Source organism: Condylostylus longicornis, unplaced genomic scaffold, assembly GCF_029603195.1.
Source record: "Condylostylus longicornis isolate FDR11 unplaced genomic scaffold, ASM2960319v2 ptg000125l, whole genome shotgun sequence".
Classification (NCBI taxonomy): Eukaryota; Metazoa; Arthropoda; class Insecta; order Diptera; family Dolichopodidae; genus Condylostylus; species Condylostylus longicornis.
This window is the reverse complement of record NW_026578093.1, coordinates 508,968-528,251: the sequence shown is the minus strand read 5'-3', so window position 1 is coordinate 528,251 and position 19,284 is coordinate 508,968. Positions and strand designations below refer to the sequence as shown.

At 28.3% G+C, this 19,284-nt stretch overlaps 1 protein-coding gene across 2 annotated transcripts in view; it reads left to right on the top strand.

The window, feature by feature from the left end:
* Positions 1–1,669: 1,669 nt before the first annotated feature.
* The window catches only part of LOC129614864 (uncharacterized protein CG7065-like), a 74,918-nt gene continuing 57,303 nt past the window's right edge, over positions 1,670–19,284 (top strand). The window contains exons 1-5 of one of the 2 annotated variants that reach the window (XM_055529816.1): positions 1,670–1,787; positions 1,868–1,899; positions 2,009–2,055; positions 16,458–16,710; positions 16,793–17,040. In XM_055529816.1, coding sequence (XP_055385791.1) covers positions 2,026–2,055; positions 16,458–16,710; positions 16,793–17,040 — 531 coding nt within the window. In that variant the 5' untranslated portion in view covers positions 1,670–1,787; positions 1,868–1,899; positions 2,009–2,025. Of the gene's footprint in view, positions 1,900–2,008; positions 2,056–16,457; positions 16,711–16,792; positions 17,041–19,284 lie in introns of both variants that reach the window. The other variant, XM_055529814.1, reaches the window with a different exon arrangement.

Sequence of the window (19,284 nt, the reverse complement as noted above, 5' to 3'; positions counted from 1 at the left end):
ATTAAGTTTTTAATTTTGCAAAGAAGGCATTTGGTTTTATTTAATCTAAAATTCCTTTGGATAACATACCAGTACCGGATTTAAGCAAAATGAGTTTATGTTTGATAAAATGCAGCATGCAAACAAGTAATTTAAATGACATTTTTACCGTTCGCATTGTGTATACCATAGGTAGGTTCTGTGATGGCAACAAATTTTGCAAATCTAGTTTTCGATAGGAGCTTCTCCATAGTAGGAAAGTGTACATAAATATTTTAAGCAACCTGTCGATCTGTCGGACTGTGTGTATCTCAAGTTCGGCTGAATCGATTTTGATTAAATTTTATATGTTAAATTAAATTATATATTGATTAAATTTTATATTTTTGATCGAGTTTATGTTGACTTTCGCTCAGAAAGTGATCTGAGTGCCGATTTTACATTTTTCACCATATCTACGGAACGAATTGATGGAATTTCTTGAAATTTGATATTTGAGTTCTAGTTGAATTCAGGGAATTCGGGTGGCATAAAACGAAACTCTACTAAGAGCCAAATTTACATTTTACGCTTACTAAGGTCCTACAAATTGGAAAGAAGTATTTAACAGGCGTTTTTATGACATTCTATAATACTTTCACTTAACTAGACAATACACATAGCGGTCGGTTATGAGCTGACCAAGATTTTTTTTTGTTTAATTACAGTTTTCCTGTAAAAGATGAAATGGAATATATTTCCCTTGAAAGATGAAATGGAATATATTTCCCATATGCAGATTTGGTCCTCAAAAAACATATGAAGATGTCCGGATGGCGTTGAATTCAGTAAGTAAAATAGAACATGAGTGTGAATTATTTATATTCTAAAATATTTTGTGTTTAAATGAATTAAGTTCAACTAATGAAGATGGAAGAATTTGAAAACATACCATCTACTTCAGTAAGTAATAACCATCATATTAATTAAACTTTGTTAAAAATTATACTGTTTTAGGGTCCTTAAAATTACATTTTAAGATTACATTTTAATTAATTAAAATTAAGTATTTATATTAATAGTTATTAATATTGTTTAGAGTTGTTTAATAAATTGTCAAGCAAAACTGATAATATAAGAAATTTTTTATTATTGTAATATGTTCATTTTCGACGGTCATAAAATATTGTGATATTAAAATACTTATAAGTATTTGCAATTTGTTCAAAAAAAAAAAAATAATGAGGTTTGTTTAAATTTGATTTTTTTTTTTTTGTATAGAGATATCTAAAGTGAAAAACATTTGATATATTTTTTACTTTTTACTTAAAAAAAAAGTTATCCTTCTTACAAATTACATATATTTTATAGAAGAACCAGACGAGAAAATAAAATAAAAACGCTGCTTTTACGACTTTGACAATGCTCGGAGCAAAGAAAGGGACAACTAGAAAATATTTGGCATCATTTGTTTTTTCAAGATGCTCCTTCCTTTATTATTCGTTATTATTCTTGTACAAATTTACAAAAAAACCAAAAATGTTTTTTTAAAAAAGGAATTTTTTTTTAAAGAAAAATTAAAATATCCGATGAAAAAGCACTTCGAATATATCGGAAAAATTCAATTTTATCCATTCGAATATCTGAAATGAATAAATTTTTCGTAACAGTTCGAATTATTTGATAATGAATATTCGATAGTTTCCATCACTAAATTAAAATCATACCGCATATATTTCATTTACCTATTGTGTTTCTTGTGCATTTTTTTTAAGTTAAATACTATATCACTGTTTAAAAAAGCAATTTGGATCATAAGTTTTTATTCGGTAAGATATAAATTTAAATTATTAAGTAATTTAAAAAATATACCAGTTATTTCTATATATTAAACGATTCCCATGAAAAGTTTTAAACAATATGGTGGATTGGCATTAGATAGTGAGTATAAATAGTTATCGAATATTTTATATACATACATGTATATATGTACATACGAGTTTTATAAACAACTTTGTTAAACAAATTAAAATTTCAAACTTTGTTTAAGGTGATCTCTTTGAAATAATGGCCAAAGAGGACAGTAGTGTAACCCAGGTAAATTTTATTTTTGAACTTTTCTAAACTTACAAACATTGTACAGTAAGGGGAAAAGGAAATTGTGTATTTTCAGGAACAAAACCATCACAATAATATAATAGTAACAAGATTTTTTTTTTAAATTGTGCTGCGGTAAAAAATAGGGATAATTGTAAAAACCAGTAAAGTGGTTGTGTAGCCAAAATTACAGCGGGACGGCAAAATAAACTGCACTCAGTGTTCCCACTTGGTAAAAACAAAATGTATCCAATTTCAAGGAAAAAATGTGTCCATAATGTATACAACGTCATAAAGTAGAATTTTTATACCAAACCGCCCTATTGTTGGTTTTTTTATTTATGGTAAATTCTTTAAGAAATCACATACAACTTCTATTATATTTTAAATGTGAAAGTTAAGGTCAGAAAAAACATATGCATATATGCCTTCTGTAGTAGTTGAATTATGTGCTAATGACAATTCACCATTAAAACGGAAAAATTTTAAAAAATATGTACAGCCAATGCATTTTCTATTACAACTAGCTTACACCAAAATATTTCTGGTACGTTCTTGTCTAAATGTTCTAGATTTAAATACAGGAAGAGGCAGTACTCATTTAATAAAGCAGATTTCTTACTTTCTTCTAGTAAACTCGGAAATCTGTTTAGAAAGGCCAGCAAATAACACTTTAAAGATAAAGCAATTTCGCGTTTTAATATTAGCAGCATTTTACAGTTTTGTAACATTTATTTAGTGTTTGAGAAATAAATGTATCCATATTTCAGCAAAATTTTGAATTGTTGCAAATTTCGGCATTTTAGCAAATTTGAGTATCTTTGTATCCAAGTTAAATTTAAAGCAAAAAATGTATCCAAGTGGGAAGGCTGACTGCACTATTTTGCATATAATGTCACACATCCACGCAAACAGATAATGTCAATTATTAAACCGCCAGCTGTAAAATAGGAATTTAGGCTATTTTACCACCAGCAGTAATTTCGCTTGATTCTGTGTAGTCCTATTTAAATTTGTGTATTCTATAAATCTGTTTTCGCCGCGCAACATCGTTGTTTCTGTTTTCAAATTAACAACATAGGGTATAATAGGAAAGTAATCAACAATGTGCATCAGCGGAGCATCGATGCAAAAAAAGTCACTGATGCGTTTACCTTGCTGATGCAATATTATTTTGACATCTTCGAAAACTTTCTAAATCATGTTTTTTGGAGTTTCTTTTGAACAAATTTTGTGTAAAAGTAATAAAATTATTAACAACTGAAAATCTATTAAAAAAAGTTTTTAATTTCTACTAAGTTATGGAGATTTTAATATAATGGAACATTTGAAAATGTTAATAGCGTGCATAAAGAAATAATTAAAATAATTAGTTATTGAATTAAAATAATAAATTATTTACTTCTCAGCAGAAGCTGACAAAAATAATAGAAATTTAAAAAACTTTTCAGCTTCCATTTAAAAAAGTTTTCAGCTTCCATTTAAAAAACTTTGCATCAATACAAAATCACAATTGATGCACAACTGATTTAATATCATGCGCATAAGATGCGTATTTTTGGCATTTTAGGACACCAAACTTGAAAGTATTACAGTTTTTATACATTTTCGTACATGATTTTTACATAACTATCCATCGATGCTATGATGATTACTTTCCGATTATAAGAGATCAACCAAATCCATTGGCGCTTATATCCTTAGATAACATATAGGTAAATATGTAGCAATATTATTTAAATCGCTTTAATTAATTATTACTTTATTATTATATATTTGTACATATATTTAAAAATTATTATGTATATTATTATATATTTGTGCATATATTTAAAAATTTGTACATTTATTTCAAAATTATTTTACTAAACATTTCACAATCGCCTCAGAAAACCTCAAAATAATATAAACTACCAAGTCAAAATAACAAAGTCTTAAGAATTAATTACAATCACTTGCAATTTGCATGTGCCTACTCTTGATATTTCTCTCGAAATAATTTTATTCACTTGGCGAACCTTCTATATCTTCTAGTCGAAATCCAGAACAATGACATTTGTTTCGCGACTAGTAATATAAAAATGATAATCCTTTATAAATATTAAATAATATTGAATACCAATACATATTACGTAACAAAATAAAATTTGTTAATTTTAAATAACTTAAATATAAGGATGTTTATTAAAATATAAATTAAATGGTAAATTTGTTATTCAATTGTAATGGTTTGCAAATTGAGCATCCAAATATTCTGATCTTATAACAAACCCATAATGTGATATTCATAGATTAATAGATTATTATATGTATTTGGTACAGTAAGAACTGTGTTTCCTAAATAGATGTTAGCAATTGATGTCTCTTACAAATTATTCTAACGGCGGATTTGGATTTCATAAACACTTCACCAGGATGCAAAGGTATTGGTTGTTTGGTCAGTCGACATGGTTGATTCGACAAGATCGGCAGCACAATCAGGACAAATGTGTCGTTTTACTAGCAGATCGTCGTAGAATTTTTGATTGCTGGTCGCCTGTCTAAGCCACTAATTGTTTTGTTTAGGAACTAGTTAAAATCTTCGATTTGAACCTTCGACATCTGGTTCAGATCTCTCCCAGCTGTGATTGTGACATGTGATACGCTACAATCCCTCGAATTGTCGTTTGACTTCCAAAGATCTTATTTTGGCCACATCCTCAATATCTGATGTTCAGCTTCTGAAAAACGCACGATAGATAGTGTTTACATATGTTACCCATTTAACGGCACTAATAAGGACCTTAACCTTCTCTGCCTTAAATGCCAATTATGTATATCCGCAGCTGACCAACTTATCTTAACGCTAAACTGAACGCAGAAAAGGGTAAAGTAGTAACGAGCAAACATTTTTGTTAGATCTTGAAAGCACCACCCTACCAGCTTCGAGGATTTGGGGCCACAGTTTGGTTTTAAGCCACGATCGCGATGTGCCTGTTTTTCACTATTAATAAAGACATTACTAACCACAACAGGTGACCAATCTAAGATCTCACGCGGCTTCAATAGGGCGAAAGCTTCTTTTAAAATACTCAATATATTTAAAAGGCGAAAACGCGAGATTAGGATGCGTAACGAAAATAGCTCAACTGCGTAGCGAAAATTGCAGGTGGACGAGCTTGCCCTCTTAGTGTCTAAATATTTTACCTCTGCGGCATTTATACTTTTATAAATTTTTAAACTTTTATTTTTAAGATCTGGTTACCTTTCGCTTAAAGCCGTTCCAATATATAACGTTAGATCTAAAAATTTATTTCTGTATTAAAAGAGTGTTCCTCTTATTTTGGAAACTTTTGATGCTTTGGTCTCGAAAAATATATTATTAAGTCTCATCTGCAATTATGGCTGAAATAGATTAATAATGAATTTTTTTGTATTGAAAATTTAGCTAACTTGTTACGTCAAAAATTACAGAATTTAATTATCAAAAAACTAATAGATATTTCAAAATCTTGAAATAATTTTTAATATTGTTTCTTGTTTTTATTTTTTTTAATTTTCCTTTTTTTTATTGTCTTTTGTTTTTTCCTTGATCCACTTAGGAAAATTAGGATTTTCTTATTAATATTTTAGAGTATAGTTTCAGTTTCATAAGTAATTGAGTTATCTAGACTATTGACTAAAGTGCTGTATTTTTTTCTTTATTTTAAAAATTTGAGTTTATTGATAATAACTGTTTTTAACGACCGTATTGTGTATACAATAGGTAGGTTATGTGATGGCAACAAATTTTGCATATCGAGTTTTCGGTGGGAATGCACTTCTCCATAGTAGGGAAGTGTAAGTAGACTATTTTTAGCAACCTGTCGGTCTGTCGGTCTGTCCGTCTGTCGGTCTGTCGGTATGTCCGTCTGTCGGTCTGTCGGTCTGTGTGTGCACGCGTGTATCTCAAGTTCTGCTGAACCGATTTTAATGAAATTTTATATGTAAGTTTATTTCCACCATGGCACGGATTGATTAATTTTTGGGATATTCCAGGTCTCGGGAACTGCACTTTTTAGCGGGCCTGTTTTACATTTTTGAACATTTTGAAGAAAATATTCAACCGATTTTCTTGAACTTTTATATATAAGCTTTGCTCGACCGTCCGCAAAAAAATCCTAACTTTTGGAAGAAATCAGGCATCAGCAACTGGACGTTTACTACAGGCCACATATACATTTTTGCGTATATAAAGAGAAATAATGAACCGATTTCATTGAAATTTAATATTTAAATTCTTCGTATTGAAACAATGAACATATACATTTTTTGGAAAGATCAGGGCTCGAAAACTGATCTGCGGGCCGATATTACATTTTTCACCACATCTACGGAACGAATTGATGGAATTTCTTGAAATTTGATATTTGAGTTCTGGTTGGTACCGAAACTAACTGGTGAGCATTTCAGGGAATTCGGGTAGCACAAAGCGAAACTCTACTAAGAGCCAAATTTACATTTTTCTAGGTTTGTTAACTATAAGCTTACTAATGTCCTAAAAATTGGAAAGAAGTATTTAACAGACATTTTTTATAATTTTCTGTAACATTTTCACTTAACTAGACAATACACATTGCGGTCGGTTATGTGCTGACCACATCAGATTTTTTTTTATTGGTATTTAATATCGACCGCAATATAGATGTATGAATAATTATTATATACTAAGCAGCCCCGGATTTATCATACATGCAAAGTATGCATTTGCAATGGGCGATAAAAAATAGGGGCGCCATTGAAAACTTAAAAAACCCCTAAATTCAAAAAAAAAAATTTTCACCCAAAAAAAGGATTCCAAGTTTTTTTTTATACATCAATTTATAGCGAAATTAACTTAATAAAATCTACCTACATGCAAACATAATATTTTGTTCCTACACATATTTTCTATTTGCACCATATAACAAAAAATGTTCATAGAATGAAAATTACTCATACATTTCTTTACTCTACACTACTCTTTCATTCTTATTTTTTATACGAATGCAGAACATATTTTTTTAAATGATATGAATCATCAGATTACAATTATTAATATTATTACTTTTATATACATTATAGAATGAATTTGTATATGCCTATAAACACAGAATATTATTCCACACAGTTGTATACATTCAATTGTTCATATATATAAGTGAAATCGTCTCATATAATATACATATAATATACGCAAAAAATAAAAATATTCAAAAATACACATGTACACATAATTTATATTGTCTAATATGAATAAGATCAACACTCATGCGTACACATATAATTATCTCATAAAGCAAAATTTTTATTTTGCTGAGATTGCTCCCTATCAACACTCGCTCGTACACATATAATTATATCACAAAGCAATGTTTTTATTATGCTTAGTGGCTACACTCGTTCGTACACATTATATTTAAATTGTTTCATACATGCAAAATTTTATTTTTGCTTAGTTGTCGCCCACTCACCAAACAAACAAACACATTATTATAATGTATTACTTTTCTATTATTACATACTATTGCATTAGTATACTATTGCATTAGTAAACAACAAGAACAAAACAAAAAAAACACAAATTAAGAATGAGAATAGAAAGAAATTAGAACAAGTAAAAACGTTTCAGTCGGTATGAACCGATTGAATTATACCCTGCACCTTTCATTGTTGTATAGCAATTACTCAAACCTGTGAAACCATTCTATAGAAATTTCACGGATATGTCTGATTTATAACTGGACACACAACTGCCAAGTTTCATGAATCTGACTTTATTTTTCCAAATATTTAAACTTTTGGACTTGTATGGGAGCTACTCGTAGCTGTAGAGCAATTCAACCAAAACTTCAGAAATATCTTTGACCTATAATTGGACACACAACTGCCAAGTTTCATGAATCTAACTTTATTTCTTTTCCAAATATTTAAAATAAGCTTTTGGACTTGTATGGGAGCCACTCGAACCTGTAGAGCAATTCCACCAAAACTTCAGAAATATCTTTGACCTATAATTGGACACACAACTGCCAAGTTTCATGAATCTGTCTTTATTATTTTTCCAAATATTTAAAATTAGCTTTTGGAGTTGTATGGCAGGTATCCGAACCTGTCAAGCAATTCCGCTAAAACTTCGCAGGTATATCTGATCTATAATTGGACACATAACTGCCAAGTTTCAAGAATCTAACTTTATTACTTTTCCAAATATTTAAAATAAGCTTTTGGACTTGTATGGAAGCTACTCGAACCTGTCAAGCAATTCCACCAAAACTTCAGAAATATCTTTGACCTATAATTGGACACACAACTGCCAAGTTTCATAAATTTGACTTTATTATTTTTCCAAATATTTAAAATTAGCTTTTGGAGTTGTATGGCAGGTACCCGAACCTGTCAAGCAATTCCACTAAAACTTCGCAGGTATATCTGATCTATAATTGGACACACAACTGCCAAGTTTCATAAATTTGACTTTATTATTTTTCCAAATATTTAAAATTAGCTTTTGGAGTTGTATGGCAGGTACCCGAACCTGTCAAGCAATTCCACTAAAACTTCGCAGGTATATCTGATCTATAATTGGACACATAACTGCCAAGTTTCAAGAATCTAACTTTATTACTTTTCCAAATATTTAAAATAAGCTTTTGGACTTGTATGGAAGCCACTCGAACCTGTCAAGCAATTCCACCAAAACTTCAGAAATATCTTTGACCTATAATTGGACACACAACTGCCAAGTTTCATGAATCTGACTTTATTATTTTGCCGAATATAAAAAATTTGCTTTTGGAGTTGTATGGCAGCCACCCGAACCGGTGTAGCTACCTCATTAAAATTTTTAGAGCATATGTAGAATATAATTGGACACATGTATAGAAAATTTTATATTTGTACCTTTATTAGTTTTTGAAATAATTAAAATAAACTCTTTGAGTTGTATGGCAGCTACCCGAACCCGTTGTCCGAATTGGTCCAATAACAATAGGGTTCGTCCTTGGCACAAAAGAAGCAACTTGTGAAAGTTTGGTGTCGATTGCATTATTCGTTTTTGAGTTATCGTGCGATCGGACGGACGGACGGACGGACGGACGGACGGACATGTCTAAATCAACGCAGAATTTTACGCTGAGCAAGAATATATATATATGTCCATACCGCAGATGACTCCTTCAAGTAGTTACAAACTCCATACCAAAGTTAATATACCCTTCACGAAGTGCAGGGTATAAAAAGAGAATGAGAGCAATATTCTTAAATGATGGAAAGCATAGCTTGATATTGAGATTGTGTATACCAATATTTTGTTTTTGTTTAACAACAAAAAATTTTGAATGAATTTTAAAATTACATGATCGTTATGAATTTCTACTACTATGTTCTGCTTTCGTTTTTGAAAAAACTGTTATCAATCACAGAATTAAATTTTAATTGATAAAATCTACTACTTGTATTGAATTGAAAAAATGTTGTTTAATAATCAATCGAATGTTAAGAATTTTATGTTGAATTGATCTTGTGTAAATCATCCAAACAATAAAAGTAAAATGAAATGGCGCATAATTTGTTTCACACATTTATCTCCAAAATTAAAACATTTAAGCAGAACAACATTCTGAAATTTCAAAAAAAAACAAGCCTATAAATACCAGTAAATGCGTTTATTTTAATAAAGTCTAAAAAATTTAATGAACAGTATAAAAGCTTGTACCAATGTTTATAAAAAGCTTAGTTTTCAAGTCATAAATTTTAGAACAAAACTTTGATTTTCCTTAAATTATTTGAGTGCAAGTCGAAACTTTTTTTATACGCTGCTTCATTTCTCAGGCGATTTGTGAAATAAAAAGCTAAATTTTATTCGTAAATTTAAAATTGCGAATAAAAATAAAAATAAATTTTTACTTTTTTTCATATTCAAATAAGCTTTGAAAAAGTTCATTTGATATCATTTTCATAGAACCTTTTACAATAAGTTTCACTTGTAAGTCAAAAAATAAATTTTTTGGTTGTTAAAATCAAAAAGTCAAGTTTAAATGATTGATATAAATCTGATCATAACTTAATAAAAAAACGTACAGTTAAATAAATTACCTTGTTTTTGAGTTTAAAAAACAAAAAATTGAAAGTTTAGTTCTAGACTTTAATTCTATAATTCAGCATAATAAGGTTACAAGAAAGTGCTTTATGATGCACAATGTGCAATGCCCATTAAATTTTGTTCACAGTAATAAAATAGGTGAAACGGTTGAAGGGGGGGGGGGGGGGGGGCGCACTTTTTAGGAACCGCTTAGGGCGACGAATACATCAGGACCGCGCCTGATACTAAGCCATATAATATTCGGTATAATTTTTTTAGTGGCATGACCAAAGTTTGAAGATCTTTCGGTTAAAGGGCCAGTGCCTTAACCACTGGTAACTAAAATTGGTTGTATATTTTTATGTATTATATCCTTTAGTATCAAGGATTTTTAGTTTTTTTTTTTTTAATTTATATTTGCTCGTTTTATAATTTTATATTTTTGCTTTTTAAGTCGGTTTTAATACGTATTTCTTTTAACACAACAGTTTTACTGTTTTAACACAACAGTTTTACTGTTTTAACACAGCAATTATTTATTTCCGTCTTTTACACCTTTAAAGATAGAAAACTGAAATTTAACACGTACATACATAGGTTTTATTAGAAACTTATTTCAGTAGAAGAAAATAACCATAAAAATGCCATTTTTCAGCTATTTATTTTTCAAAATTTGCAAACGCAGAAAAATAGTTACTGGCTTCTCCCACCGCTGTATGCAATATTTGAACTTAATAAAACAACAAAATTTGCCGTTAAAATTTGCCGTTAAAATTTACCGATAAAATTTACTTTTATCTAAAACCGTTTTCTCCAGGTCGAAGAAATCTGAAATTTTAACCGCTTCTGGAAATGCTTATTTCGTTAGAGAAAATCTTTTTCCACCTTCACCCGCTCAAGTTGAAATTTTAAAATTTTCCTTGAAATTTATAAAATTTGAATTTTCAGCATCTTATATTTCTGAAACTGTAAGCTTTTCCAAATTTTAACAAGTACAGCAAACTAACGGTAAATGCAATGTTGTTAAAAAATACAACCAATTTTGTACCCTGCACTTCGTAAAGGATGATTCGAATAATGCAATTAACACCAAACTTTCACAAGTGGTTTCTTTTGTGCCAAGGGCGAAGCCTATTTTAAATGAACTAATTCGGACAACGGGTTCGGGTAGCTGCCATGCAACACAAAGAGTTTATATTAAATGTTTCAAAAACTAATAAAGGTATAAATATGAAATTTTGTCCACGTGCGTCCAATTACATTCTATAATTACAGAAATAATACAATTACGGTTCGGATGGTGAGAGTGGTGGAACTCCAAAAGCAAATTTTTTATATTCGAAAAAATAATAAAGTCAGATTTATGAAACTTGGCAGTCGTGTGTCCAATTTTAGGGCAGACATATTTCTGAAGTTTTAGTGGAATTTCTTGACAGGTGCGGGTACATGCCATACAACTCCAAAAGCTAATTTTAAATATTTAGAAAAATAATCAAGTCATATTCATGAAACTTGGCAGTCGTATGTCCAATTATAGGTCAGACATATGTGGAAGTTTCTATAAAATTGTTTCACAGGCTCTAGTAATTGCTATACAACAATGAAAGGTGCAGGGTATAGTTCAATCGCTTTTTACCGACAGAAACGTTTTTACTTGTTCTTAACTGACGCAATTAAGCCTTAAATTCAGGCCTCTTTCTATTTTCTTTTTTTTGTTTTCAAAGATTGCATACATTGCTCATTTATATGTTTGCAATCTTTGAAACATTTTGGTAAATGAACGAAAATAATTTTAATAATGTATGTAGTAGATTGTTTTAATATACTAAATATCTTTTTATCAATGGGATGGTGCTCTATAAAGTATTTTCACTTGAAGGGAGTTTGAAAAATGGAATTTAATTAAAAAATTGTGAATAAATTTCTAAACTTCTAGTTTATTATAATTTAAAATAAAAAAGGTACAAATTCAGTTAAATAATATATAGTAAATAAATAAAAAGGATTTATGTAGCACATTTCTTACAAATAGAAATTTTTTCGGCAGTACACTTCCCACACATGTATTTCGTGCATTTAAAACAAAGAGAGTTTGTTTTGTTTTTATTGCAGAATCCAATTACACAAGATTTTCGCTGCATATCTTCTTTAGGATGTTCCGAAGTAGATTTCATGGTCTCTATTATACTCCATTTTTCTGGCTGCGAAGATTTCAGCATTTTATTATGTATATATTTATTAGCGAGTTCTTCACATAATTGGTATAAAAATTGTTTTTTTTGTTATAAATTTTCGCTAGTAATATCCTTATATAAGCTCCAGGCGTTGATTCCTGCCAAATCTATTATAGAAAACTTGCAATGGACATCTACGGGAACTTGCTTTTACACTGTACTTCCGAGCCATTTGGTCAAAAACATCTACTCCGAACTTAGTTTTTTTATAGAATTCGACAGTTTCTAGTAAAAGTTTATAATTTTTGGCAATCTTCACGTTGGTATGTTTGGAACTTAGAACTAATACTTTTTTCGCAGGCTATGATTTGTAAATAGTGAGAACTATATTATCAGACTTTAATAGTATAGTTTCATATCGAGCCATGTTATTTTTTTATACTTTTGCTTTTTGCGGTAATTCTTTTTTATTACTTCGCCTAGTTCCAACTGATGTTGTTTTTTTAGCTAAAAGTTTTTTTGTCAATGGAATACTGGTAAAAAAATTGTCAGTAGTTATACTTCTTCCGCAACCTAAACAAGGTTCAACAAGCTTTAGAACCACATATTCATGTAAAGGTTTCGATGATATTCGTAAATTATCTTTTCCTAGGTGTGGAAAACCATTTAGTACATATCTATTTTCAGCATCGGTTACCAAACAAAACTTTATCCCAAATTTAGAAGGTTTATATGTCATGTATTGCGTATACCTACATCTTGCCTTGGTTGGAAAGAGTTGTACTTGTAAAACTTCTTACTTCTTTCATTTTTTTATCAAATCGAATAAAGCGCAAAATTTCCGTGAACTTGTTTCTACTCATTGTACTTTTGAAAAAACGAGGTCCCCATTTTTCAATAATTTTGTTATTCTAGTATTTCGGTTCATAATTATAAAACCTTATTAGAAGGGCAATTGTTTTATATGTATATGAATATTATTTTGAATAAAATTAAACTTACCTTGGTGGTTTAGTAATTTTATTATAAAAAAGATAATTATCACTTTTATATACATAAAATTTTGTAAAAACAATAAAATTAACTTTTTTCACTTTGTTACGTTTGCAAAATATGAAATTGCTATAACAAATATCATTACACAACTAAAAGGCATCAACTAAATAAATATATGTATATTACCTAACAGTATTTTATTCTTCATTGTTGGGGATTTCCCGGAATATATAAATAGAATATTTATTCGATGAGAAGTTTTACTTTTTTTCATTCAAGCAACTGTAAATTTGGCCAGTATTTATAAATATAAGAACAAAATTATTAATTCCGTCATTTTGACGGGTTTGTATGTATAAGTGTACATAAGGCGTTTCCTCAGAATTAACGGTTTTATTAACAAGAAGATAGTCAATTTTTGAGTACCTTAGTTTCATATTAAAAGTCATTATTAATTTAAAAAAAAATAACAATAAAATTTATATGTAAAATATTAAATTCCGTTATTTTGACGGAATGGTAGTTCTAGTGGTGTTTAATTTAGATTTAGTAATATATCGTATTAAGTTTTATTATATAATTTGGAAGTTTTAGGTGCCAATGAAATTTTATACTTCAGTTTATTAATATCTAAAAAACTCTGATTTCGCAACTGAATCACCCTCTAGTGATCATTAAAGTCCTTAGGTAAGATATACAATATAATTTATGAAGTTGGGGTTTGTAGAATTATGTTGTTTAGAATTAGAAACTTATATTAGTTATACGTCAGATCTGACGACTTTTGTTTTTTAAATACTAGTCACAAGGTTTCGTATTGGCCACATTTTGCATGAAAATGTTTTGGCTAAACTATGCATGGATGTCTGTTGTATTTGCATATATTTCTATTAAAATTTTTTTGTTCCTTTTAATTTCTTAACTAATATTAATATTTTTTTATTGGCTCCTCTTATCGAATCCAACGTATATTTAAACGTAAATTAACTGCTTTTAGTAGACATAATTATATTATTTATATGTACATATATAATTTATTTACTATAAATTATTTTTTTTATTTATAAATTATTATATTTTCTTATAATTAGCGCAATATGAGGAGGCAAACGAAGTTCGTGTACTCATTTTAAGGCTTATGAAATTTCCTTTTTAATGGTGTGACACTGTTGTTAGAGGCTTTTTAATTTCCCTTTATTTTGCTAGGTGCAAATTAATCCTTTTAATCGAATTTACGAGGCATAGTTGTATAATGTAGCATTTGTTCCTTTTTAGTCTGTTTGTTGCAGAAAATTAAAAGTTGTATTTAAATATTTTTTTAGAAATTTTTACATTAAATCATAAAATTTTTTAACCTTTTAACATCAAAAAATTGGAATGTCGATAGTAGAAAAAGGCTGACTTTTTATAAAATTATTGTCTGAGGAGACGGGAAGTGATACAATTTTTTATCGCGTCATTCGCGACTAACAGAATATGGTAGTATATGTTTAACGAGTCCACTATTGGCATCATACCCCGAAATTTTTTTGTGCGTAGTATAATCCAAACCCAAGCTACGAGGGTTCGAAGAAACGACGATGAACTTCGGGAAAATGTAGATAGAGCCCTTGAAGTTAGCTTTCAGTAGTTTTGGACGGGGCACTACAGTTCATCCACATAACTTCCATATCATTTTTAAATACATAATTCTACTTTGTGTTAATGAGTTATTAATTCTTTATGATAATTTTTATTTATCTAATTTTCTAAAAAGCAAAACTATTTCAAACTAAAAATGTTCAGTTAGTTTAATATACACATATGTACTTGAAAAATACCTTATACGAATTAAAAAAAAAAGAAAAATTTAAAATAAGCCGTTACAAAGATATGGTATAATTCCAATTTGATTTTTGCTGGTATTTTTTTCAATATGAATTTAAAAAAGAAACAGTATCTATAAAATTATTATTTTTAATTATGAATTTCACTGTTATATGTAATCTTTGAATAAATTAAAACTTGTTGGGTATTTTATAAAGGCATCCATAAATATATTTTTAAAAAAGTTTTCGTAGGATCAGCTGATTTTATCTTTTTACTTTTTTTTTAATATTTTTTTTTAAATGTTTGCTGTCAAAAGTTTAAAAACATTAGTTCTGTCCAAGATAGCTAATACATTACAATACATTATAATGCATTATAATGAAATCTGTTTAAGATAGAAATGTGACAGCATAAAATTAGTGGAAATATGTGAGCTATTAAACATTTTTTTACGGGTGAAAAATATACTATGTAAAAAATTCTCCTGTAAATTTTTACTGGTGTTTCTGTAAATTTTTTACGTAGTATATTAATTTTTTCCTACATTATTAATAGCTCACACTTGTTTGTGAGTTCATTATATTACACCACAATGTTCACACATTATAATGCATTATATTGAATGTATTATAATGAATTATCTATAACTATCTTAATAAATCAGATGCTAAATGGCACTTTAATTTCCATTATGAATTATTCACTGTTGAGTAAGTACGATTTATTCAATTACAACAATAATAAAAACTACAAACATAATTTCTCTTGGCGTTTACAAATAATAGCAATTTTTAATGAGTAATACCTTAATGTTACTAGGAACAATAACAATACAAATCTAATGCTTGTAGTATTTTATATAAAAATTTAACTATTGAAAACACTTCTAATACGAGATATTCTAATTTTTGTTTTTAAATTAAATAAAAAAAAATCTTTTAAATTATCTAAAATTTTAAGAGCCATGAATATGAATATGAAGAATAGTACTTCTTTATTTATTAAATCATATTTCTCTCTATCACATTGTCAATAATATAATTTTAAATTACACTGATATATATCTTAATCATGTTTATCAATTATTTTAGTTAAAAAATCGTTTCAATTATTAAAAGTTGGGAAAATTAGAAGAACTATTAAGTGAATATATGTCTCAATTATCTCAAATATCTGCGAAATTTAAAATATCATTTGCATTAAAATTAAATTGTTGAAGAGGTGCTATTTTACACAATTTCTTTTTTTTTTACATGACATATTTTAAGCTTTGTGACTTTTTTGATTCACAGAATAGTCTACGTAATATATGATATTATTCAAATTTTGAATATATTATTTAGGATATCGAAAGACATTTTCTCAGTCAAACAGTTCGTTTAAGCGACGGTTCAGAAGGACACGTTTTTTCACGTGTAGCAAATAAAAACAATTTGCAGCAATTTGTTTATAATTGTCATTTGTGTGGTGTAGCTAATTTAACAAGTGAACGTGCTTTGCAAACTCATATTTCTGGAAAAAAACATCAGCAAAAGCTATCGCAACCACATATCGATGTGCATATTTTTCGTGCTCCCTTAACTGCCAAACCAAAAAGTGAGTTTTAAATGATTGAAAACCTAAAGTAAATGAACGCTTTATAAAAATAGTTATAAAACTTATAAAAATATTCTTTTAGTTCAAATGAATATTGCACCCGGGGAGCCTGTACCTCCTGGTTTTGAAGATGAAGTTAAAGTACCATCCATCATACAAACCTACTTAACAGAATATAAAGATGGAGCGTTAATAGGTATTGAGTATTGTGTCGAGTTAACTATTGATGGCAAAGACCCGTCATACATTTGTTTGTTATGTGACAAGAGAGGTGATCAAAGAACAATTTTCGGACACTGGATAAGCTATAATCATCGACTTAAATATTTGGTAAGGAATTGTTTATTTTATAACAGTAATTTTTTAAATAAACAAATCCAATTTTTTAAAAAAAAATTTTATACATCAAATACCATTAAACTAAAAGTATTGAAGTTATCGTAAATAAATGTATATGGAAGTGTTTTAAAGAAAATACATAGTTTATGTTCGGAATAAAATGTTAAATTGTTAATACATATTTTTGTTAAAACTCGTGTCTTTTGCTCTTTAAAAAAGCAAAAGAAAAGAGTTTTTAGTAAATTATATGCAGTTTTTCTTATAGATATTTTTGCAAAGCGATTTCAATGCAAAATTAAAGTAGAATCAAGTATATGGATATTAATATCTTAAAAAAACATTTACGTTAAGCTACTAAATCTCTTGTTGTTTTCGGCTTTGTACAATAATTATTGGTGTGATTGCATATAGCGAAACATATTTGCGATTTAATAAATATTTTGTTCCTAATAAATTGTGCCATTCTTTTTTTTTTAAATTTGACTTCAAAAAATTTATAAAACCAATTTTAAATTTTTAAAAACCAAAAAGAAGGTTGGAACGTAAAATTCTTGTAGTGTATCTTATTTCAACTATTTCAAATTGCATCACATAGTCCATTCGTTTTAAATATACACTTGTGGGTAACACAGCAGTCTATCATGATAAAGCTGTCATTTTATTAGATCTTAGAAGATATTATGACATTTAGTAAAATAATTAAACAGAAAATACATACTTTTTTCCTATGTACACTCATTAAGTGCTAATGAAATACATACTAGATTTAATGTCGGTAGAGGAAGAGGCACAGTACTGTTTTTATTCAATTAAATGTATATCTTCATTAAAATATATTATTTGAAATCAGAGCTCAAAAAAATAAGCAAAAAAAGTTCGAAAATTGATCATATATATTACCATATTTTAAAATTTGCACTACTTTCGAAATTTTTATTTCCTCTTGAATTTCCCTTGTTTTCAGCTTTTTAAGTTAATATTTGCTTGTGATCGAAAAAAAAATTGGCAAATTTTTTTCATATGTGTAAATTAATTTCTTATAAATATTTTTGTTATGTACATGTTACAGCATAAACACAATATGTTGCACCATTTCAAAAGTTTTTTTTTTTTATACTTCTCGTGCAAATGTAGACAAATGCAGATGCTTTAACGACTCAAGTGTTCATATAAATCAAAATATTGTAGAAAAATATATATGTACATAATATAATGAAAACGTCATAATTTAAAAATGTAAGGAGAGTAAAGTGATAAAAAATATAACTTTAAAATAAATACTAAAGCAAAATGAAAAATGTAGCTGTCTATAAGTTTAAGATGAATATATTATTCTTTCATATCTTAACATTTGGTGGATATACAGTCTCGATTCATCTGCGAATGAAAAAAAATTGTGGATTGTAGAAAAATCTAACTTCTTCAATGGAAAACAGTTAATACTAACATATTTTCAACATTTTTCACTTCCTGCACTTCGTGAAGGGTATATTATCTTTGGTACGGTGTTTGTAATTAATCGAAGGAGTCGTCTTCGGTATGGATATATATATACACATATTCTTGCTCAGCGTAAAATGTTTCTTGCGTTGATTGAAACATGTCCGTCCGTCCGTTCATCCATCAATCCATTGTCAGGTTCGTCTAGCTACCATATAACTCCGAAAATTAATTTTAAATATTTGGAAAAATATTAAGGATATATTCATGAAACTCGGCAATCGTGTGTCCTCTTATAAGTTAGACATAATATGCGTGAAGTTTCTATCGAATGATTTGACAGATTCGAGTAATTGCCATTTAGCAATTAAAGTTAATAATAAGATAACTTTACTACAATTGTGCAAACTTATTATAATTTTGTTTAAAAGACGTGATATTTTTGTAAAGTGAATATTATTTATTCTTTATTTTTTTTAAATAACCTCTTTGATAGTTAATTCAAAATTTGAGTAACAGTTTACATAGTGTTTTTTTTTTATAGAATAATTAATGTACAAATGCACAACACTTTGAAACGTAAATTAAGAATTAAAAAATAAATTGAATTATACAAGTAAACGGAGTTTGGCAAAGGTGTTTTTCTTTCAAATTTCAAAAATTTTCCTTATTACTCCATACTATTGACATTTCATTATTTTGTTAATTATAGCTAAAGTTTGATCGAAAACTTTGAGTTCCGGTTATAAGTTAAGTAAATTTCAAGTAGTAAGTCAAAAAATGTTTGTGCAAAAT